The sequence below is a fragment of the Vidua chalybeata genome, chromosome 27 (genome assembly GCF_026979565.1).
Source record: "Vidua chalybeata isolate OUT-0048 chromosome 27, bVidCha1 merged haplotype, whole genome shotgun sequence".
Lineage (NCBI taxonomy): Eukaryota > Metazoa > Chordata > Aves > Passeriformes > Viduidae > Vidua > Vidua chalybeata.
Genome location: NC_071556.1, coordinates 2976233 through 2999185, shown reverse-complemented (window position 1 = coordinate 2999185; position 22953 = coordinate 2976233). Strand labels below are relative to the sequence as shown.

Below are 22953 nucleotides of genomic sequence, written 5' to 3'. Positions count from 1 at the left end.
CGCCGCCGGCCGCGGGCACCGGGCCGGGCTGCGCTCGGTGCCGCGTTCGGTACCGCGCTCCGTGCCGCGCTCGGTACCGCGCTCCGTGCCGCGCTCCGTGCCCTCCCTGCGGCGGGGCCCGGGCGATGCGGCCCCGCGGTCCGGACGGGCCTTGCCCCGCCGGCCTCTGCTCCCCGCGCCCGGCCGGGGCTGCCGGCCCTCCCCGCAGCCTCCCGGTGCCGCGGCCCGCCGGATGTCCCTGCCCGTGCCCCCGGGCCCCCCGGAGCCCGCGGGGTTCGGCCGGGCCGGGGCAGAGCCCGCGGGGCAGGCCCAGGGTCCGGCCGGCCTGAGGCGGGTCCCGAGCCCCGGAGCGGCCCTTGCCGGGCAGTGAGGCTCCTCGCCCTTCGCAGCTCATTTTCACGCCCTTCCCCAAGCAGAACTGGCTTTTTTTTTTTTTTTTTTTTTTTTACCCAGAGTTTCGTTTTGCTTTATTTCAGTGTTGCCCTTGGCTGAGCGTGAGGGAAGGCAAAGGAAAAAGGTATTTCACCTACAAGTGGCCCCCAGAGAAACCTCTGATCTCCAAACAATGGAATATTCTGCTCTGGATGCAAACTTTGGTCCTAAATCTGCTGCCCGAGGAGGAGACCCTGCAGTTGGTGTCCTGAGGGATCGATTGCATCCCCCCAGAGAGCAGTGGGGTGGGGAATTCAGCCACAGACTTTATTTCTGGAAGGACTTTGTTGCTATGGGGCCTCTTGCAAAGCCACACGCACAAATGTGCCCGTGCTGAGGCAGGATCAGGTCCTTGGACGCCATTCGGAGAATAACAGGCAGGAGCACAGTTGGTACGTGTGAGCACGCAGGGAGCTTTCATAAATTTTGGATGTTGCTCCTTGTCTATCTTTAAAAATCAGTACATTTTCTGATTAAAAATAAAACCCTACACGTCATGACTCCAGCAATGTGGGCTGGCCTGTTGTGGTATTTATTTTTAAAAAGAACAATATAGCAGCTGAGTTATTGTGACACCTCCTGCATATTGTGCAGTAGCTTTTTCACTTCAACATCTCCATATTAGTGGAAACTGTGACAGCTTCATGCCAAGGATTATTAATAGTGCAGGCAGGCTTTGTGTCCCTGCAGAATAAGGGTTGGAAAACAGGGCAGACAGTCTTTCCCCCAGTGGGGTTGGCATCCCGGTCCCCCTTTTTACATGGAAAGAAACTGAGTCACCCCAGCTTAGGCTCTGCTCAAGGGCAGAGAAATGCAGTTTATAGTCAGTGTGTGCATGCAGCCAGACCAGGTCCCTGTTGTCCCCTTCCCCTGGTCCTGGAGCAGCACAGGCACCCTGCCCTACCCTTGCAACAGCTTGCAGTCACTCCCTTCCAAGTGGGAAATGAAATGCTCCTTTATTGGCATTTCTGTTGGCTACAAAATGTTCCATTTTATCTTTTTTTTTTTTCTCTCCCTCTCTCCTTACATTCTTCCAGGAAACACTCTAATTTACGGTATAATCTTGGCAAATCCCAATCCAGGGGAACACAAACTCGCTTGTGCCTGGTAAATGACTTTTTAATGGGCTCATTTCCAGCCGGGCAATGCACCTGCATCTGAAGAAGAGGGGATTTTAGCCTGGCCCAGGCTGAGTAGGGGCTGGATGTGGTCTGGGCACAGAGGAGGTGACCCCAAACACAGCCTGGTGAGCACTGGGGGGTTCCCACAGCCCACCTCAGACCCAGCTTGAGAAATGAAGGTTTTTCCAGCACAGGAAAGGGAGTTCTGTGTAGGAGCTCTCCAAGTGAACCAACATTTGTCTGCTGCAAAGCTGTTTGAAGGCAATGTGGGGAAGCCCCCCACTCCCTCAACATCTTGGCCAGGAATAAAGACTTGCTGGATTCTTGCTACAACCAGGGCTGGCTCGGGGTTGGGCATGCAGGTGGGTTTCCAGAAAGCCACGAGTGACAGAGAGGGCAGAAACATTTTGCATTTCTAATGGAGCAAGAAGCTGTCCCAGTCCCTGGCCCCACTGGAACAATTCATACAGGGATGTCCTAATGAAACCAGAGAAACTTCCTATTAGTTCCTAAAAGGAGCAGTCTAACAAAGCTGCCAAAAATAAATCTGTGTAATGAAGAGCCTTTGTAAATTATTCAGATATTATATCCCACTCCAGCACTGGTTCAAGGAGAGAGGTTGTACAGACATTTTCTGCTCTGAAGCTCTGGACACAAGGTGAAAGCCATGCTGTCATTATTATGAAAATGTAGGCCCCGAGATCCTGCTTTTACCCTGAGAATACTCTCTCTTTTACCTGGAATTAAAGAGGAAGAAATAAAAAAGGCACAGCAGCAATTCAGGCACTGAGACAAGGAAGGTTTTTTCCCTTTCTCCACAGCCTCAGGGTCTCCAGAGTGGCACGGACGGGACCCCACTGGGTGTGGGGTGCCTCAGCCAGCTTTGAATGCTGTGGCCTCCTTCCAGTAGAAACAGGGCTGAGACCCACCAAACTCATTAAACTTCAGCTGCCCTTGATACCCCACCTGCCAAGAAACCCCAATCCCTCCCTGGGCTGCAATCCCCCACTGCTTCCCTGTACTCAGACATCTGTGAGGCATTTTATACGGGCCAGTGCTGGCAGCTTGTAGGCTATTAGCCACAGGCAGCCCCATGCCACTCTGCTGGGGCTCACAGAGTTCTCCCCTTCCTGCCTCCCTGCTTCCCCAGCCCCTCTGTGCCAGCAGCAGGGCTGCTCCCTGCTTTTTTGGTTTTGTTTTGTTTTGTTTTGCCCAGCCCTGCTGCCACTGCACACACAGCCCTACCATGTCTAGGCCACCTGGGATGGGATGGGGAGGCCAGGACTGGTGGTGGAGGTCGGGCACTGGACCTTGGCCCCCTGCCACATCCAGGCCAGACTGTCCCTTATCATCCCTCCTATCACAGGGATTATTGGCTTTTGATATTAAACTTTCTCCAGATAGCACAACACAATCAGCCAGACACGAGGCAAGGACTGGGCAGGCCAGGCAGTGATTTACACATGACCTGCCTCTCAAATCCCTCTTCCACATAAGGGGCTGTCTTCCTTCTCTCCCTCACCACCTCCCAACTCTGCTGCTGTTAGGAGCAAAAGGCTGGAATGAGCAGTGGGGCTGCACAGGCTCCCAGGGAGCCAGAAGTGCAGCACTCCTCCCCACGAACATGGCACTGGCAGGGCACAAACGCCTCCAGCAGTGCTGTCCCTCGCCCCCATCACCACCCAGCCCCAACTGCTGCATCCCCTGGGACACCCAGGTGCCCCTGATGGGACACAGCAGAGTCCCAGCACCTCAAGAGTGCTTATTTTGCACTGTATGCCCATGGTTCCATGCTCATTTCCTGCTGAAACTGTCTTGCTGCTTGCTCTCAGAGGCAGAAATGAACAGCAGCCCAAATTCCTCGCCTACACCAAGAAGAAAAATGAGAAATTGTCCCTGGATGTGCATAGGGTCCCAGCCAGGAATGGCCTCTAGGCAGAAAGGGCCTTTCTCCAAGAGCAGCCTTGGTCCAGGCAGGCTTTTTACAGCTGGTAAAACATTCCTACCCTCTTTGATCCCGTTTTATCAGTGACTTGGAATAATTGGGCTCCATTCCTCACGGTGGCTGCCCCCCACCCCTCCCTTCTGCTGTGGCCTGTGTTTTTGCTGCAGACTGATTAGGGGTAATTATCATCCTTTTTACCAGCCAAAGTGCAAGGAACAGTTCACACTCCTTGCAGGAAGCAGGAAAGGGATTTTGCAGCTGAGCCGTGATTAGGAAGCACATGGCAAGGATGTCTGAACCTGCTTGCTCCCTGGGTGGTGTCCCTGAGGCATTTGGTGGGAGATAAGCAGGACATTTGGAGCTGTGAGACAGTCAGGAGGTCCAGGGGAATCCACTGACCCTTTGGTCATGAGAAGCTTCCCAGCACAGTTTGCAGAAGCAGCAGTGTGAATCCCTCTGCATGTGAAACGCAGACTGAGCCTGAAGGGAGTGACCCACAGGGGCTGGAATGGGCAAAGGAGCAGCTCCCTGAGCAGGCCCACCTGTGCTGTGGGCATGGCCAGGGCTCAGGACTCTCCCCTCTCTCCTCTGCCTCTCTTGCTGGACGAAGGGAGGAGCCAGATACCTATTTTAGGGTCAAAAGGATCACCCAGGCTCATGTGAGGCAGATTCCTCCTGCCCCTGTGCAGGATCAGTGTTCATCTACTGCACTGGAGCTGCACCAAATACATATTTGCAGCAGTTTCTGAGATTTGCAGAGGGAAGACAGATTACTACACCCTTAAGAGTCTTTCTGTACTCGGCTAGTTCAGCAGCACTCCTCCAGGTAGGGAGAACATTTCTTCCTGACCTCAATTTATGACAAACGCTGAAGCATGAGGCTGGATTGATTGCACAAGGAGATTGTGTCTTAGTAACTTGTGTGAATGCTGCAGCAGCTATGCTAATTCATCATTCCTTTATTTATGAAATCTGTGTGCAGGTTGAGTGCAATTAAATGATGTGTTTTGGGATCGTAGGGGATGAAAGGATCACAGAAAATGTAGGTTTGTTATCCTAGTTTACTGTGCACTGAGCCCACCTACAACACCATGACAAACCAGATGTGAAACATAAGGTTTAAAAAAACTAATCCAGCAATTGCTGTCACGGGCTGCATTTGTCAGCGTTGTTTGATCTCAGTGCCTTTCCTCCTCTGTTCAGAGAACTCAAATCTCGTGGCATCTTCCTGTGACAGGCAATTGAAGAACTTGTAAAATTAATTTTGGGGGAGGATGAAACATTTGACACGTGCTATGCAGCTGGCTCCCTGGTCCCCATCAGCACCCAGAGAGAGTCCAGACACATTCCTCCTTTGAATATCACAAGAGAGGGAGGCTCTGCAACCACTCTGAGCAACCTGTGCTGTGTCAGCAGCACAGGAAAGTTCTCCCTCATGTTCAAGGTGGAACTTGCTGTGCATCAGTTTCTGCTCATTGTCCTATTGCTCAGCAGCTGAGCAGAAACTGCTCCATCCCCTGGCAGTTCCCTTCAGGTATTTATGGATATTGGTAAAATCCCCTCTTGGTCTTCTCCAGGCTGAGCACACCCAGCTCCCTCAGCCTGGCCAGGATCACCTCCCTGACCTGCTGGCAATGCCTGCTCCCCTCTGGAACTCACAAACAGCTAAGAAATGGGGCCAGAATGGAGAAAAGAGCTGGTACTGTGCAATGTCTGCAGTGCTGCCCAGCACGATGTGCCTGCATCTCCACGGGCCTTGGGATCCCATCTCCATGGGCTCCTCCTCTCTGTAAACAAATGGGGGTGATTTTGGGCTCAGCATTAGCTGCTGCAAATGTGGGCCATGGGAACAGTTGCTCTGGAAGTGGCCTGACACGTTCAGGATCAGCTTTCTGCAGGAGCAAGGACACGGAGCCTGGGGAATTGCACAGCGCACTGGTGACAGAGCTGAGGGAAACCCCAGGTCTCCTGGGAACCCTCTGAGCACCAAAACTTTTCCATTAGGGCAGAAAGGGAGGGAGTGGATGGGCTATTGTTGCTTGGAGAATGGCAGTTCTGTCATTCTTAAATCACACTTAGATCAGGACTCATCAAAACTCAGCGTCTGTGGACCCAAACTTCCCATCAGCAGGAACTAAGGAAGTGGTCCAGAGGCTGGATGCAAATTTTATTGCTCGTTTTCTTCTGGCAAGCTGTGAAAATTTCTTCAGGATCTGCTGGCTTTTAGATTTTGATCCTGCCCAAGAGAAGGCAACCAAAACAATAGCTTCCAACACACAGCACCTCGTGGTCCAGAGCAGCCCAGCAATCCCAACTTGGGAACTCTTTAGCAGCCCCAGAGTGTCACCTGTGTCACCCTCGCAGCCTGAGGACATGCAGAGAGCTCAAGTGGCTTTGCCCAGTCAGGGCAGTGCTGCAGGGGTTGCAGGAACTTCAGTCTCCTGAAGGACTGTCCAGGAGTTCCAAAGGGCAACAGGGAGCAGCCACTGTGGCTTGGATCCTGGGTGTGCTGAGCACTTCTGTCTGCTGAATAATTTTCAGCTGCCAAAGCAAAACCACCACGTGGCCTCTGCAAGAGGTGTGTGATGAGTCCTGGCTGTGGGGTACCTGGGAGGGAAAGTAAGAGAATGTAACAAAGGGAGGTCAGTATTGATGCTGTTAAAGGCCAAACTATGAAAAAAAAAGTTAGAAATTTATTTTAATTGAGGCAAATGACTCATGGGAATAGCATGGGTATAAGGGAGAATTTAAGTGGAAAATAGAACCTGTTGTTTGTGAGTATCTTGTGTTTCTGTCTCAGCCAAACTGCCAAGAGGTAAGGACTGGCAGACCACTGCATGAGCCAGGAAGGCAGGTATGGAACAGCTCCATGGTGCTTTTTTGGACCTTCAAAAAGACTGTTTAGATACAGACCCCAGGCACGGCAGGGTAAGAGCTGTGCAACCACAGGTGCTTGCAAGAGAGGCGTGCGTGTGGAGAGTCCAGGTGGCAGGTGCTCTGCTTGGGGCAGGGTCCCACAGGGCACAGGGGGGCTGCTCCGACAGACGAGGCTGCACAAGAACGAGCACAAGGTGTGGCACGAGGGGATGGATGCATCGGGCTGCTGGCTGGAGGACCCGTCACAGGTCAACAGGCACCTGGTAGGAAGCAATGAGAAGCAATGAGGGATGAAGGCAGCTCTGAGACGCCCCGTGTGGAGCGATGGAGCTCGGGAGGGCTGGGAGGTGGCACGCAGAGCTCGGAGCGGCTGCACACGGCCGGAGCCCGGAGCACAGCGCCGGCCCGCCGAGGCCTCAGCCTCAGCCTCTCCCTCCTCGGCCCTGAGGGCTGGGCGGCCGGGCCGGCGGGGTCTGCGGGCTGAGCCGCGCCCGTCCCACGCAGGCCGGGCCCGGCCCGCTCCGGGCACCCGCTGGCGGCCGCGAGCGCTGCGGGACGAGCCGCAACGTCCGGGGCCCGCCCTGTGCCGCCATCCCAGCGGCCTCCAGGGCCCTACCCGCCCGGCGTGGCCCAACCGCGGGCCCGCAGAGGGCGAGGGGAGGCGGCGGCTCCGCGCTCGGCCCGGCCGCGCCCGGTTACGGGAGGGCCCAGTCTCGTCCCGGCCCGCCCCGCCATGGGCGCCCGGTCCGCCACCTTCCCACAATGCCCGGCGGCCCCGCCCCGCTCCAGGAACGCGCGTCCGTGCGCCCTCCTCCCCCCCCCCGCGACCGGCCAACCAAACCCTGCGCTCCCATTGGCCGCGGCGCCGCGTCCCGCCCGTCCGGGCCCGCCCCTCTGCGCGCCGCGCTCTCCCATTGGCTCGGGGCGCTGTCAGTCAGCGCTTGTTTTCGGCGGCAGCGGGTTGGGTTGCGCCGGCTCGTCGGTGTCTCGGCGGAGCCGTGCGGAGGGAGCGGCGGCGCAGCCGGGCGAGAGCGGCGCGGGGGCGGCGGCGGCGGCGCTGGCGCTGGGCCCGGCCGCAGCACTCGGGGCCGGGGCGAGGCCGGGCCGGGCCGGCGCCGCGCAGGGCGGGAGGGTGGGGAGGGAAGGGGGCGCGGGACGCGGGACCGGGCCGGGCCGGGCTCCCGGCCGTGCGGAGAACGGTGGTCGGTGCCGGGGGGGTGGGGGGGTGGGCGGGGGCGTCCCGGCCGCGACGCGACCATGACTCTGGAGTCCATGATGGCCTGTTGCCTGAGCGACGAGGTGAAGGAGTCGAAGCGCATCAACGCCGAGATCGAGAAGCAGCTGCGGAGGGACAAGCGCGACGCGCGCCGCGAGCTGAAGCTGCTGCTGCTGGGTGAGGAGCGCGGCGCCGGTCCGGCCCCCGGGGCCGCCGCGGGGCCCGGCCCGGGGCTTGGCAGGTCCGGGTGGCCGGGCCGGGCGGGGAGCGGGTGTGGCGGGGAAGCGGCGGGAGCCATCCCCGCCTCAGCCCGGCGCTCGGGGCCGCTCCCGAGCCGTGCGGGGCGGCCGCCTCATTGGCTGCCCTTTGTTTGATTTTGTGATGCGTTCGCTGTCAAAATGGGTTTTGACACAACCAGGAACTAAGTAGCTGAAATTCCTGGTTGTGAAGGCGGGCGCGTGAAATTTGTCTCGAGGAGACGATTCTCGGGAGCGCGCTGGCCTCGGTTAGCGTGTGGAAATCCGCTGGTGGAGTTGGTGCTTTTCAGGATTGTCGGTGAACGTGTGTGGAAAAACGGGCCCGCAGCTCCTGAGCCACAGAGTTCCCCCTGGGGCAGGAGCTGGGAGAGGCAGCCGGGCTGGGAGCGCGGTGCGGTGCTTCTGGAGGGGGACGAGGCATTAGGAATGCGCGAGTGCAGGGTGAGGAGATGCCTGTGGTGTCCAGAGGTACAGATCACCTGTGCAGCCCTAAGAATCTGGGTCTTCGGGTGGAAACAGGAGTGTTCCCTGTGCTGATGGGTAACTGTGCCGTGTTCAGATGAGTTTACAGGGATGGGAAATCAGCTGCAAACTGAGACTCGCGGGCGTGTACCTCCTTCTTCAGCAGTGAGTTTGATGTTCGTGCCTAGGTAGCCTCCAAATTTAAACTTAAGCTTCAGTTTTCATGCATGCTGTGATTTAGCACTGCTTGTGTGTCAGATATATCCTGCTTTGCGTCTTGAATACTGTATTATCTTGAGATGAAATCTGAAGCAGACCCGACAGATCTGTTGACAAGCCATTAAGGTCCAGATGAAGAGGGAGGCTGACCCTTGTGAAAAAAACCCCAATTTGCAGAAGTGGGGGGAGCCTGTGCCCAGCTCCTTGGAGGGCTCCAGTACCCACACTGGTGCCTGGTGGTAACTGTCAAGTGAACCCCAGGGTTTTCCTTCTCACCCTGAATCCTTCACAATTAATGTATTGCTGTTCTTTGTGTGAAAGCTAAAATCGTGGCCTTCACGTTTCTGCTCTTTGGAGATGCTGTGGCAGTTTCTGTAAGGCTTCTTGGAGAGGGGGGGAAGGTGTCCCTCACTCTCATGCTTCCCTAAAAGCAGTCCCACAGAAGCAGCTGTGTCAAAATAGGTTGTCGCTATAGGATAGATCTGGGTTAAGAAGATCCCACTGGATCTAAATATTTCACTTTAGAAATAATTCAAATTGCTCAAGAATCCTTTCTGCTTTTCTAAAAGATACAGATTCAGCATTAGACTAAAAAAAAAAAAACATATAGAAGGTGGTTATTATTGGATAAGCAACACTCCTAGGCGTGGACAATTTTTGCAGGATGCTTTTCACTGGACACAGCACATTGCCCACCTTCAGCTGGCACAGGTGACCTGTGTTCTCTCTCCCTGCTTGCAGGGATTTCTTCTGTGTTGCTCCTGTTCTGTGGAGTTCTTATATTCACAAGTATTAATGATCGGCTTAGTGAGAGGGCTTTCCCAAAATCTCCAAAATTTTGAGTGTGAGGAGGGAGTTTCCACCTTGTAGAAACTGTTACATTTTTCCTGTCACTACATCTGGTGACAGTTACTTTGTTGAAGCCCAAACCAGAAAATTGAGGTGAAGAATAACAGTGCTAATCAATGATGAACCTGTTAATAAGAAATTCAAGGTGTTGGACATTGCCATCTGGTACAAGGTAGTAATTTGTCTTTTTACTGGGTGGGGAGGATATTTTGTACAAAAATAATTTGTGATTAAGCATGGGTTACTGTTGACTGAGCAATGTACTGGGGGATCATTAGGAAGTTACTGTAAACTCTGCTGCTTTCAGGAGTTGGCAGAAGAAGTGGTGAATTCAGATTATCTCCTGTCATATTAAAAAAGGATTTTGTGCCCTCAGAGTTGTAGACCTTGCCCACCAGAGCTTGTAACCTGCTGGTGTAGTGCCTTGCCTCAGGGAAAGCAAAAGACAACTTTAAAAACAATCCCAAAACCAAACCAAAAACCCACCACCAATAACCAAAACCAACCCCCAAACCAAAAAAGGGCAGTGATGGAGTGACAGGAAGAATCTGTGTTTGAACTCTTGAGTCCTGAAGCAAGCAAAGGTCTGGTGCTGAGGTTTCTCTTATATTTTCATTGTTGAAATGCTTTGAAGTGCCACCTTTTTTTTTTTTTTTTTTCCTTTCAGTTTTGGTCACTGTGGTAAAAGACAAGGAAGTATTTCTCACCACACTGACAGAAACCACAGAAGATCTCAGTTTCCAGTTTTTCCCCCACTTAGGGCGCACCTTTGTATTCAAGATGGAGATAGTTTGCTGCATATTGATAATGTCTACAGTGTTAATTTCTGGCTGTGCTGACGTGACTTTTGTCAGTTCTTGCTGTTCATTTCAAGCATTCTGCTTCTAGTTAGGTGCTTGTTGCTTTTATCTGAGCATTTTTATTTGCTTGCCTTTTAGCCTACCAAGATAAAATGAGTATCTACATGCGAGTATTAATTGTGTATTGGGATGAATGAGGGATCCTGTCTGAATCCATCTCTCCCCTGGTGTGAGGAGGATCTGGTGGTGCCTGTGGGGAGAGCCAGGGCTCTGCCAGCATTTTAACTCCAGGTCAAAAGGATTTGTATCACTGACATGATATATTTTGAGTTTTTGAGGTTTTGTTCTCTGTAGCCAGGTGAGCTGGGCCACTGTGTTAGAGAGGTGTGTGTTTTTTATCAATATTCTGCATAATGACAGCAAATATTAGAAGATTGAACAAAAGCACTCCACAAGAACGTAGTGGTGTCCATTTAGGCTGCTGAAATGTGGAGGTGAGCTCATCCCACGTGAGACCTGGCCTGGGTGTCCCCTCCTCAAAGGACTGTGTGCACGGGGCGATGTCACCGGGGACGTCCCAGTTGAATTGTGAATTTAGCAACGCTCTGTAACTGCTTGGGTGCCGTCCGATGGCGTTTTTCTCTCCTGCTCGCTCTGTTAGAAAGTTCCCACTGTCCTTTGGTATTGTCTGGTGGCCTTCACATGCTGAGTGACACTCCTGTGGGGCCATAAATGTAGGAGTGGAAGGACCTGCCCGAGTGACGGTGCAGGAAGCGCTGCCCTGTGCCGTGTCCTGCCCTCCCATCTGCTCCCAGCCCGGCAGTAAAACCTGAAAAAGAAGGAAGAGAAGGAAGCAGTGGCCTTGCTGAGCAGGCTGCAGCCCGTGGGGACCCAGGCACGGCACCGACAGCTGGAGCAGTGGCCTACTCTGCTCTCCCTGCCAGACGCCATTTTTAACTCCCTCGGATCCAGAGCAGGAGCGCAGCAATGCTGCCACAGGCAGGGTTGTGGGGTCAGCCCCGAGGAGCAAACCTTGGGGACACAAGGCAGATGTGCTGCCTGGGTTGTTCATGGCAGATGGATAAGCAAAGAGTTCCTTCAGCTCCGTTCTCCTCTAGAGTTGATTAATTTTTTTCCTGTTGTGTTTGATTCTTTCCTATGAAGAGACACGGCGTGTACAAGGCAAAGAACATTTGGTGCCAAATTAGAACAAAACAAAATTTGCTGTTTACTGGGCTTCTCCTGGCCATTCACTGCTGGGTCTGTAGCACTTTCCTGGCTTGAGAGTGTGTCCAGGCCCTTCCTGGCTGGTTGTAGCATCTTGCTGGAGTATCTGGGAATAGGTCAGGTGTGACGGGCAAGGGCCTCTTGACGCAGGACGTGTGGGAGTGGCTGTAACGTGAGATTTGGAATAAGTACCAGAGCTACTTTTGAAGGCTGCTGTAAAGGACAAGGTGTCTTCCTTCCATGTTGCTGGGTTCGTAGCGGGGATGAACAATCCAAACTGTCTTTTACCAGTCTGGGAAGTGACAAAAAGGGGGTTGGGAGTGGTGGGTGCTTGGGTGTAGTGATAGGAGCTTTCATCTGCCGTGGGCTTTGCTGCTGGTGGCTCCTAACTCACTCTCTTGCATCCTGTAGGCACTGGGGAGAGTGGGAAAAGCACGTTCATTAAGCAAATGCGTATAATTCATGGCTCAGGCTACTCTGAAGAGGACAAAAAAGGCTTCACCAAGCTGGTGTACCAAAACATCTTCACTGCCATGCAGTCTATGATAAGAGCCATGGAAACCCTGAAGATTCTGTACAAATATGAACAGAACAAGGTAAGTTTGTCAGTTTTTGCACATATCTGTAGTCAGTGAGGATTTTGAGTTTTTGTTTCTTTGTGTCTTTCTGCATTGCAACCTCAACCTCCCTGAACTCTTTCCTATAAACTATTTATGACATTTTCTTGATACCCAACTCCTTTTACTTGGTTGTGTTAAGGGATAGAGCAACTCTGCATGCTTGGTGCACTGGTGTGCCTAGGGAGTGGTGGGAGCAAGGGATTGGGATATGATGGAAGGGATAGGAGGGGTGTTATTTTTACTCATTTCAAGGATTCAGGGTTGTTAAATGTGTTGGGATTTTCTTTGCATGTGTTGCCGTTTTTATCGGAACTTGAAGCTGGCAAAATACATGTTGGACCCAAAAGGCATAGACCCCTGTACAAACCCCTGTTTCTGCAATTCTTCTGTTTTTCTGGTAGCTACTGACCAAGGGTACAAACCTTTCTTGAAAAATTTTGGTCTCAACCACAGAAACATACTGATTTTGGGACCAGGAATTAATTTTAGGTAGATCTGATCTAAATTATTTTATCGTTTTGAGGGGGAGGACAGTGAGAGTGAGGGCATGTGAGGAAAATAGATTTTTTTAGGATATTTTGCTTTTTTTAATCTTTAGTATCCTTAATATTTTGAAGTTGTGTTTTATCTGACCTATCACACAGTGTCTTGGAGCTTATTTTGAATAATTGTTTGTAGGGATTAGATGGTGCCCCTTTCCTGTCTGTGGTGAGAATAGGCAGAGTGTGAGAAAGCTTTGCCTGTGCTTTATGTGAGGCATGGTGGAGGGGTTCTGAGAAATAAAATCTGCCAGCTTTTGTTTGCTATAACTTGTACAGAACTTCCCTTTGGTTTTTATTTATTGGGGGCATTGGCAAAAGCCCCTAGGTGTGGATAATCACCTCACAGACACCACAGGCTGTGGTAGTTACTGTAGTCCTTCCTTTGCTTAGCCATTGTAGGGTGGGTGTATTTATGCCCCCCACTTTGGTTTTTTTTTTTTTTTGTTTTGTTTTGGTTTTTTTTTAACTTTTTCTCTCTTTTCTTCTTTTCAACCTCCAGGCCAATGCAGTGCTGATCCGAGAAGTGGATGTAGAAAAGGTCATGACATTTGAGCAGCCATATGTAAGTGCAATTAAAACATTGTGGAATGACCCTGGAATACAAGAGTGTTATGACAGGAGAAGAGAATATCAACTTTCTGACTCAGCTAAATAGTAAGTATACAATCACTGGCATGCTTGTGGTGGGAGTGATGCTCTAACAAATTATACCTGTTCACATTTTATTTATTAAAGTCCAGAGTTTATTTCTTTATAATTTGCTGCTTTTCCTGTGGGTCTGAGGTGTTCTGGTGGATGTTAAAGGGTGTTCATACATCTGCTTCAGGATATACCTGAGGCCAGGATCTCCACATTATTCCATCTGTATTGGTCCTGGCTCTTGGGCAGCAGGAGTGCTGCTCTGTCTCATCAAGTTTGCCTTTGGCCTACGTGGATGTGTAACTCAGGTTTTATTAATTATAAATCCATTAAGTTTGGCAATGTACAGAGGATGTTTCTACATTTATAAGTAGAAAACCTCAGATGAGACTTGATCCTGAAACATAAAGCATCTACTGTGGTTAAACTTCCTCTCTAGTAAAGATTGTCTTCCCCACTCCTATACAGAGTTGATAAAGTTGTTTTTAGTGTATCTGTTTATCCTCCAAGGGGGCTGGCTGGTGAATTACTGTTCCCCAAAACAATTTTCTGTTAGCTTTCCACACCATATTTAAAATCGTTCAGACAACTTCTGCCTTTCTCATTACTCTACAGAAAGACTTCATGTAGCAGTTTGTACATGTGTATCTTTATGTGCTGCAACCTAAGGTAGTTTTTTCTTTTTCCTTTGTTATTTTTTTCCCACTGTCCTGCTTGCAGCTATCTCAGCGATGTGGATCGTATTGCTACCCCAGGATATCTACCAACTCAGCAAGATGTGCTACGGGTTAGAGTCCCTACAACCGGGATCATAGAGTACCCCTTTGACCTAGAGAATATTATCTTCAGGTACTGGAGGTGTCTTCATGTTACAGCTGACCTGGGGCAGCAGGGAGATGGTTTCAGGAAGGATAAGTTGTGGCTTGCTTTAGTGTGTCCAGATGGTTTGAGTGGATGTGTGATGGGTGCTGCTCTAATTGGGGTGGTCTGATGTTTTGGCTGTCAGAAAACTCAAAATTCAAAACTCAACCTGCTTTTGAATCAGTGACACTTCAAACCCAGGGAAGCATCTTGGTGTCCTTCCTGGGAAGGATTGCACTGCTGAAATTGTGGCTTGTGAGGCAGCTGAGGGATGTGTTGAGAGCTGAAGCCACCAAGGGCTGACACTTTTTGTGCAGAAATACTTCCCTGTACCAGTACCTGCCTTGAGAGCTGGGTTTCTGTGCCTGCCTTGTGTTCTCAAAACTTGCTGCCTGTGCTGCTGCAGCAACAGAGGGTCTTTGCAGGCTTAAGCCAGCAGCTGAGCCTGGCATGACCAGGCTGAACTCAGCAATATTCCTGTGTTTCTCTCTGGTGCTTGGGTGTTCTCTGCCCTTCCTCACCACAGTGTGGCATTGCCAGGGAGGAATAAAGGAACCTGCATCCCCTCTCTTAAACCATTTGGCTACAGAAATGCAGAAGTCTCCTCTCCCGGTTCTGTTTTGCTGACCTAGGGAGTAGGTGTAGGATTTTATCAAAGGTGAACCACGTGTGGCACTTCAGGTGAGTGCCAGAATAACTTTAGTGTACTGTACAGGTGGGGCTTGAAACTGAGAGGCTGAAGCGTGTGACTGTTAAACAGCACATTCCAACAAAAGTGTAACAACTAAAGAAAGATTTGGGTGGGGGAGAAGCTTTGAGGCAAGCAGGTGCTTTAATTAAAAATAAAAATAGTTTGCTCATGTGACAGAGCACAGTTTTGAAGGACTTGTCTTTTCAGACTCAGGGCTGCTGCTGAGCAATCCAGAGCAGAATGCAACAAAAATGGTAAAGGGTGAATTTGGCATCACTCACCTGTGGCCATTCTTTCAGTTTGCTTTATTTCTGGACCATATTTTGTAAACTTGCTGGTTTTGTTAATGGGCAGATACTGTCACAGGCAGATGCTGTCACATCCCTGTGCCAGGTTAACTGGAATGGTAAAGAACCAAATTAATTCTCATTGTTTGCTGGTCCCTTGCATTCAGAGAACTGCAGCTACCTCTGTGATACTCTATGTGCTTGTCTTCCTTAGAATGGTGGATGTTGGAGGTCAAAGATCAGAACGAAGGAAGTGGATCCATTGCTTTGAAAATGTGACTTCCATCATGTTTTTAGTAGCACTTAGTGAATATGACCAAGTTCTGGTGGAATCGGATAATGAGGTGAGCCAAAGAATGGGAACTCTGCAGGAGGGGAGGAAGGAGAGGAGGAAGAAAGGAAAAGAGGGAGCAGTGTCTTTGTAGTTTCTTGAAGGCTGGTACCCAGGTGCTTGGTGCCAAGTTGGATTAGCTGCTGTTATTGGTTTTGGCCTTCAGTTCTTGTTGCAAAGGGAACATGAGCTTCGATGGGTCATGATGTCCCTGAGGGTGGAAAAGGCAGAGGGCATTCAAATCATCTGGACTTCTCAAGTGAAAAATGAAATTATCTGAAGTTGCAGAGTCCCTTGTGCCATGGAAGGCACTGTGCAAGTGCTCCCAAATTACCCCTTCCCCTTCCTGCACTGAGTTACTTTGGGCTTTGCTGTCTTGTGAGGTGGTGACTGCACTCTTTGAAGGTGCAAATCTGAATTTTGGCACTGGCTAATAGATCAAAAATATGCTATTAGATAACAATAGTTACTCTTTTTGTAGTAGACAAATTATGCTGACAAAGTATCATTGGACAGTCCTCTCACATCACTGTTAAAGCATTAAATGACTTTTAAGTCTTTTGATGTGAAAGGCTTGGCAAATAAATGAAGCTTGAGTCCCTCAGATTTTGCATTTCCTTTCCATTTACTGATCCAGCTTGAACCAGAATCTACCTGGGGCCAAAGTATTTTGTGTATAATGTTTGAGATGCTGAATTGCTACAGATCTGAGTGAGTGTGCAAGCAGCAGAAAGGCATTTTAGTGCTCCTCTGTGAAAACAGGGCTTTATTTTTCTCATTTCAGAACCGGATGGAAGAGAGTAAAGCTCTCTTTCGAACCATTATAACTTATCCATGGTTCCAAAACTCTTCTGTTATCCTCTTTCTCAACAAGAAAGACTTGTTGGAAGACAAGATCCTGTATTCCCACCTTGTTGACTATTTCCCAGAGTTTGATGGTGAGTGGCTTTTGAGAGGGAACACTTGATGGGGTGGGGATGATTGGGTAAAAACTTACTTGTTTTTTAAAGAACACTCAGATCTAGAAGTGGAGAAAGCATTAATTGAAGAAAGAATGTCTACAGCAATAAGAAAATATCACAAAAATATCTCAATCATGCATAGACAAGTGGAATCTGATAGGATGGTCAAATAATGAGCCTCTCCTAGATGAAGTATTACCCCCTCCAATATGCACAATTAACTTTACATATAACCAGTTTCATGGCAGTTTTCTGGACCTTTTAACCCTCTAGTCAAGAGGTGACTTGAGTCTTTGTTTTGAGAAATCAACTGGTCAAATACCCAAATTGTTTAAATGATGGTGCTAAAAAATCTTCCTGCAGCTTGAAATTCTTATTAGCGTGCCATCTGCTGTTGTGGGAAAATAATAGCTATGTGAAACAGAGAATTTCCCATCTGAAACAGAACTCCTTAGCCAAAATATTATTTCAGGCTCTTCAGCTGAGTGCATTTAAAGCTGGCTGGTAACACATCTGTACAGGGCTGAAAATAAAATCAAAGTGGTGGAGAATGAGATCACTTCTTGCCGTGCTCTCGTATATTAATTCTGTAATTATTTGCTTTAAAAATATGAGATAAAGGAAGAATTACCATCTTGCAAACAGCTTTCATCTTTTAGAGGACCAATGAAATTGCTCTTGGTGTGTTCTCCCACATCTGGAGTTCCTGCTTGGAGCTCTGGTGGGAACACCAAGTTTTTCCAGCAGGCTGGGAGTGGCTGAAGAGCTGCTTCCCAAACAGGGAATGAAGTTTGTTGGATTCCAAACTTCAAATGGATCTTTAACAGCTGGAGGCAGATCCCAGCTTCCAGGGGTGTCCTGTACTTCCATTTTTTCCTACAAGTAGCTCCTTCAAGGATGCTGCATGGCCTGTAAGTGGGAGGTTGCCCATCAGATGTCCTCTCAAGAGATGGTATTTGCCATGCAACAACAGCAGTCCTGTGAAAGAAATTGCAGTAGGTGACTATTTTCTGGGACCTGTCAGCAATGTGAGTTAAAAACTGGCCAAAATGCCCATTTTTAGGGAAATGGGAGGTGAGGTGACCAGCTGGATCAGACTGACTGTACTTTTGACTGGCAATAAGCCCTGTTTCCAAAATACACACTTGTGTCTTTCGGCCTGTGAGATCCACCTGTGTGTTAGGAAGAAATGTGCACCCCATTTCCATGGGAGAGCGTTTAGTGGTGTCTGTCCAGCATCTGCCACTGCTGCCCAGTGCGTGCTCCCACCCTGGGTTGTTCCAAGGTCTGAATTCCAAAGCAGGGTCTGAAGTGACCCATCAGTGTCTGCAAAGTGCCCTTGTGGGATTTGGTTAGACAGCTGAAAAGCATAAGATACTTCAGCTCTTGGAACTTTGATCCCATAAATTAATTTCTTCTTTAAAGCTCTGTAACCCATAGGAAAAAAGTGCTGCTGGATCTGGGGGATGCATGGGAGTGAATCCATTCACTGGTGTCTCTGTTTGCTGCAGGCCCACAGAGGGATGCACAGGCAGCCCGTGAGTTCATCCTCAAGATGTTTGTGGATTTAAATCCCGACAGTGATAAAATCATCTATTCCCATTTCACATGTGCCACAGACACAGAAAACATCCGTTTCGTCTTTGCAGCTGTCAAGGACACCATCCTACAGCTCAACCTGAAGGAATACAACCTGGTTTGACCTGTTCTGCTCTTGCCCCTTGAGAGGCTTCTTTGTGAAGAAAAGACAAAAAAATGAAATTTTAAATATGACAGGAAAAAAAAAAAGTTTTAATTTTTGATGATGTAATGATTGCAAATTGTCTGATCTGTGGAGTGGCAAGTGCTCGGTGTTATCCTGGAGTCTCATGTCTCTGTCCACAGAGTAGTTGATTTCATATTTTTAACAAATTGCTTTTATGTCACAGTTAACGGGGATATGCCTCATTTCTTCAGCACCTTGCTTACTTCTTAATTTTTGCCAAGCAGCTAAGGCAGCCTCATCTTGATCTTTCCTTTGTTGCTAAGCCACTTTTTTTTTTTTTTTTTTCCCTTTCATTCCCATGGTATATGTAGAGAAAAGCAAAAATCCCCAACACTTTCCAGCTGAGATTGTGAATTCACTGGACTGTGGGAGTGCAGAATGCTACTGGTCCCTTTGCCTTGTGCTATAGGGTGCCTCTGGTGTAATTTGCTAATCCTGCTTCCTTCCCCTCCTTCTTTCCCTTCCCTTCCTTTCCCTTCCCCAGGACACGCTCCATGGTTCACTGTGATGAAATGTTGGGGAGGAGCCATTGCTCTCCAACTGTTGTGCAAAAAAAAAAAAAAAAGAAAAAGGCAAAACAAACAAACAAAAAAAAAAAAAGCCATCACTTTTCCATTCTTTATATGTTCTAAGTAATTTTTTGTTATCAATTATAAAAGGTATGGAGACTGTGATTTTTTCTTTTTTTTTAAATTATTGATGTTCTATACATAGTTTGCTATGTGTTGCTGTATTTTGTTCATGGACTACAAATGATGGAAGCTCTTGGAGCAATAGCTGCTGAGCCTGGGGAAGTGCCTGACTGTAATTGTTCTTTTTTTATTTCATTTTTATTTCTCTTTTTTTTTTTCCCTCCCCACACACAAACACATCCCACCCACACCACAAGCGCGTGGCCGTGTGCGCACAAGGCTCAGTCTGCAGAGAGGAACTGTTTTGTTGGGTAGAGTTTTTGACATCAATGAGCAACTTCTCTATGCAGCAGTTACCAAAAGCACACTGAGTGATTGTGGCATTCCAACATCAGACTTTGCCTGGATTGAAAACCTTAGTCTCGTGCCATCCTCTAGGTCTTTTCTTGCTGCCTAATAGCAATCAAGCCTTGTTTTATTGCATTTTGTGCCAGTGTGTGAATGACTTTGTAAGAATTCCTCAGCCTTGTCCAGCTTGCAGTGTTTCAGAGAGGACCAGAGCTGGAGGGTGGCAGGCTCTGCTTGGATTCTTACTTGGGCAGCTTGAGGATAGCTCTTGGAGGGAGCAGCAGTTCTGTCTCTCCTGTTTATGCATTCCCCTGAGGCACACGCTGCTGTGTCCCTCTTTGGAGGAGTATGGGATCCTCTTTGGAAGATTGCACACATCCTTGCTGCAGGGTGCCTGTGATCATTATGCTAGCAGTGGTTAATTGTCAGCAGTGGTTAATTGGTAGCAGTGGCTGCTGCAGAATCCAGAGAGCCCTGCCCTGGCTGCACTTGGTGCAGCAGGAGAGCAGAAGAGAGGCAGCAGCACTCGCTGGAAGGCAGAATGGATGTAGGTCTGGATTCTGAATGCCATCTGAATCTCCACTGAGCAGGAGGAGATGAAGCCTTTGCACACAGGAGAGCTTTATTTTGCAGGAGCTGAGGCGAGTCAAGGTGCTGAAGGGCTGCTGCCAGCCTGGGAGAAAGAAGTGCATTGGCAAGGCAGGGAGAGAGAGAGTGGGAAGCAGGAGGTGTGACCCACGTCTGGACGTGTGTCAGTCAGCCATCACTGATGCTTCTGTTTCAATTCCAACAAGTAGCATTGGGTCCAAGTTCTCTGGATCAACCAGATTGCCCCCTTGAAGGCTGCCAGTAGAAAAAAAAATAAACGAGCTGCACTGTTGAAGGGGGCTGTTGATATTTTGTCTCTTTTGTAGACAGAGCACTACATCAGTGTTTGCACAATGTTGTAAGAGTAAATCTAACTGTCTGAGATGCTTAAGATGCTTTGATCTAGAACACTAAACTATGGAGGGACATAATTTTGAATAATTCTGTTGATAGGTCCCTCACTTTCCAGAGTAGCTGAGCGAAGCCTCTGTGTGCTCAGAGCACTACAGAGCAAAGCAAGCTCTGCTCCAGGTGATCACAGAGCTCAAGTTGGAACAGTAGCCATGGGACCAACAGTTGAAGAGCAAGTCTGAGTGGTGATGCTGAAGGAAACATAGCATCTCTTTAGACTAGCCATGCTCTGGACTGCATTTAACCCTTGGGAGGAATGAGGAAGGATTCCCATGTGTCAGACAGCTTTGCATCAATTTTACTGCTTTTTTTTTTTTTTTTTCATCTTTATGCCAAAATGATCCAGTTTGTAGAAATTGTCTTATAAAGAGGAATTTATAATCATCTTCATGTATTCTAAGTGCTGTTCCTCTGAAGCAGATGGCAGCACCAACCTCTTCTGCTTCTGTGATCCTTTTGTAAATGGTTCACACTACAGCTGTTGCCAGCAATGAGCCTGGCACTGAGATACACAGGTTCTTGGAAAATAACTTCCCAGAAGTTTCTCTTTTCCAAGGTGAATGATGGTGGTACTTCCACTTGAATCAGAAACTTTTTTCGTCTTGTTTTGTACCTTCCCCTTTCTTTAAGAGCTGCTGCCCTGGCACAGGAGGAGGGATCATGGCATCTGTCTCTTGCAGAGTGACTCTGCATCGTGGCAGGCAACTGTGGGAGGCTGTGGGCACAAGGATTTAGGGAATGTGCTGCACCTTGTGGGGCACCTGCTTGGGGTGGCTGTTGGCCTGAGAAGTGGCTCAGGGCAGGGAGGGGAGGGAAGGGCCGAGCGTGGCTCAGTTGAGTTCTGAAACCTCCTCCTGGACTGGGGTAGGAACGGGTCAGACCTGTACACGTCACCTGGAGTTGTCTGTGACTGTATCATGTGTGAGAATATACCAGTGTTAGCACGTGCTTTCCTTAGTAAGCAGCTGCTTGTGTGCCTCCAGCTTGGCCAGTGAAGTGTTCCTGCAGAACTGGCTCCTGTCTCTGTTGGCTGGCAAATGCCTGCCCTAGCAAAAGTGCCAAACCTTAAAACCAAATTTGCCTGTATCAACCTTTCTGAAAGTGAGGCCTGCCGGAATTCTCTGCAGGTTGAGAGTGACTTTCAGAAGAGAGGTAAAATTGGGCTGTTGTAGGGAATCCAGAGTCTGAGGAGTTGGTCTCCTTGCTAACCTCTGCTCCTTGTGCACTTTTAATCTTTGTTCTGTTGAAGAAACCAACATACTTGGAACTAGTTTGAAACTTGAAGTCAGTGAGCAGAGGACCATCCCTTTTCCTTGCACCATTCCATGTGGATTGGCTACCTGGTGAGCAAAAGCCCCTTCCAGCTGCAGCGTGTCAGCTCCTGCCCTTCCTGCCTCCCCCTTCTCCTCGAGTTGGATTCTTTGGTCTCTTGTTGTTGCTTCCTAGCAATGTTGGCCTTGCGTTCAACTATGGTTTTTCTTCATGTGTTTTATTGGTTTAAGAAAAAAAAAAAAAAAAAAAAAAAAAAATAATTAAAAAAAAAAAAAAAAAAAAACAAAACAAAAAAAGACAAAAAAAAAGTACTTCCGGAGTGTGCTGACCATTGTATTGTCCTGTACAGAGCCCAGGTCGTTAGAGTCCAGCAGAGATAAAGTGTGTTATGCAGCACCCAGTTTTTTAAGAGTATGGTTTGTGCCAATGCCCCTTCTTTAGTAGTGCCAGAGACTCTTTACAAGTGCCAATGTGGTGGAAATTATTTGGTTATACTTGTATATTATAGGATCCTGATTTAAGACAATTTAAACATTATCCTATTTAAAAAGAATACTATATAAAATGCTGTTTTTAAACCTTGTCATTTGCAATGCATGTATTGTTGTGCGTGTTGGGGGGCGGGGAGGGAAGAGGGTAGGGTAAAGGAGTTTCTGAATAAGATGCCCAGTGTCAGGATCTATTCAGACTCCAAACTGTCTCATTCCAGTCCAGGAGTGTGATTGTTTCTTGGAATGATCCCACTCTGACTGCTGGGCAACACGCTTATTACAGAAATATCTGATGGAAATTGATTTTCATATCTTTCTCCTGAAATAAACTCTCTGTTTGAAATTGGAATAAATTTTGTTCCTAAAAGCCGTGGTGGTTGTGTGTGTGTTTCTTCTCTCCTCTTCCTCCCTGGTACCCTGTGGGATCTGCAGTTCTGCCTCCTGTCAGAAAATCAGGATTCTGAGGCATAGAAACAAAGCATGTTTTGGTAAATAAAAGGCATAATAGGCCATAATTATATAGAATGCACTGTACCATTAATTCTGCAATGTGAGCAGTGTCTGACTGGGGGTTTACGGTGCAGGGATGCAATGGTGACATCTTGATTTGAAGTTTTCCAGGATTTTGGAGTAGGATTGCTGAGGGAAGTTGTTGGTGTTTGCTGCTGCCTCTGGCTGTGGTGTCAGCCTGTTGCAGGCACAATTCCAAGCAGGATATCTGTTGCCAATAGCAGGAATGTTGGTGGGACCAGAACTGCTTCCAGTCTTGTCTGTTAGAAATGTGGACTGAAATATGAAACACGGCTTTAAATCATCCCTGAAGGAGTCCAGGGCTGGATGACTGTGCAAACTTCCACAAAGAGATTTCCTGAGATGGAGTTTATAGAGCTTAATTCCTTTTCTCTGGGCTCATTCTCCAGGAATGTTGCATTAAATCAGCTGGGAGTGGGTAGAGATGGCCAATTTCCTCCATGTAAAGGTTTCCTGTGTTTTCAGGAAGCTGCAACTGAGGATGTTCTGCTGCCTTCAAGGTCACTTAGCACAGGTGAAGCTGCAGCTCCTGGGCAGCCTGAAACATTTTGTCAGCTCCCACCAGGAAGGGAACAGT

General features: G+C 48.8%; 1 protein-coding gene and 1 long non-coding RNA gene across 4 annotated transcripts; one reads left to right on the top strand and one right to left on the bottom strand.

Moving 5' to 3' along the window:
• Positions 1–4437: 4437 nt before the first annotated feature.
• LOC128800791 (uncharacterized) lies at positions 4438–7122 on the bottom strand. Of its 2 annotated transcripts, XR_008435049.1 has the most exons (3): positions 6992–7122; positions 6264–6635; positions 4438–6105 (listed from the first exon to the last, which is right to left on the bottom strand). It is a non-coding gene; the product is annotated as an uncharacterized LOC128800791 (long non-coding RNA). The 2 variants fall into 2 exon arrangements; XR_008435048.1 differs by lacking the exon at positions 6992–7122 and having other exon boundaries at positions 6264–6969.
• Positions 7123–7613: 491 nt separating this feature from the next.
• GNA11 (G protein subunit alpha 11) lies at positions 7614–22215 on the top strand. 2 transcript variants are annotated; one of them, XM_053965774.1, is made up of 7 exons: positions 7614–7768; positions 11817–12001; positions 13067–13221; positions 13927–14055; positions 15260–15389; positions 16161–16314; positions 17850–22215. In XM_053965774.1, exons 1-7 carry the CDS (start codon positions 7633–7635, stop codon positions 18038–18040), a joined length of 1080 nt encoding a protein of 359 aa, XP_053821749.1. In that variant the 5' UTR covers positions 7614–7632; the 3' UTR covers positions 18041–22215. The 2 variants fall into 2 exon arrangements, with proteins under 2 accessions (XP_053821749.1, XP_053821750.1); XM_053965775.1 differs by lacking the exon at positions 7614–7768 and adding an exon at positions 8045–8289.
• Positions 22216–22953: the final 738 nt, after the last annotated feature.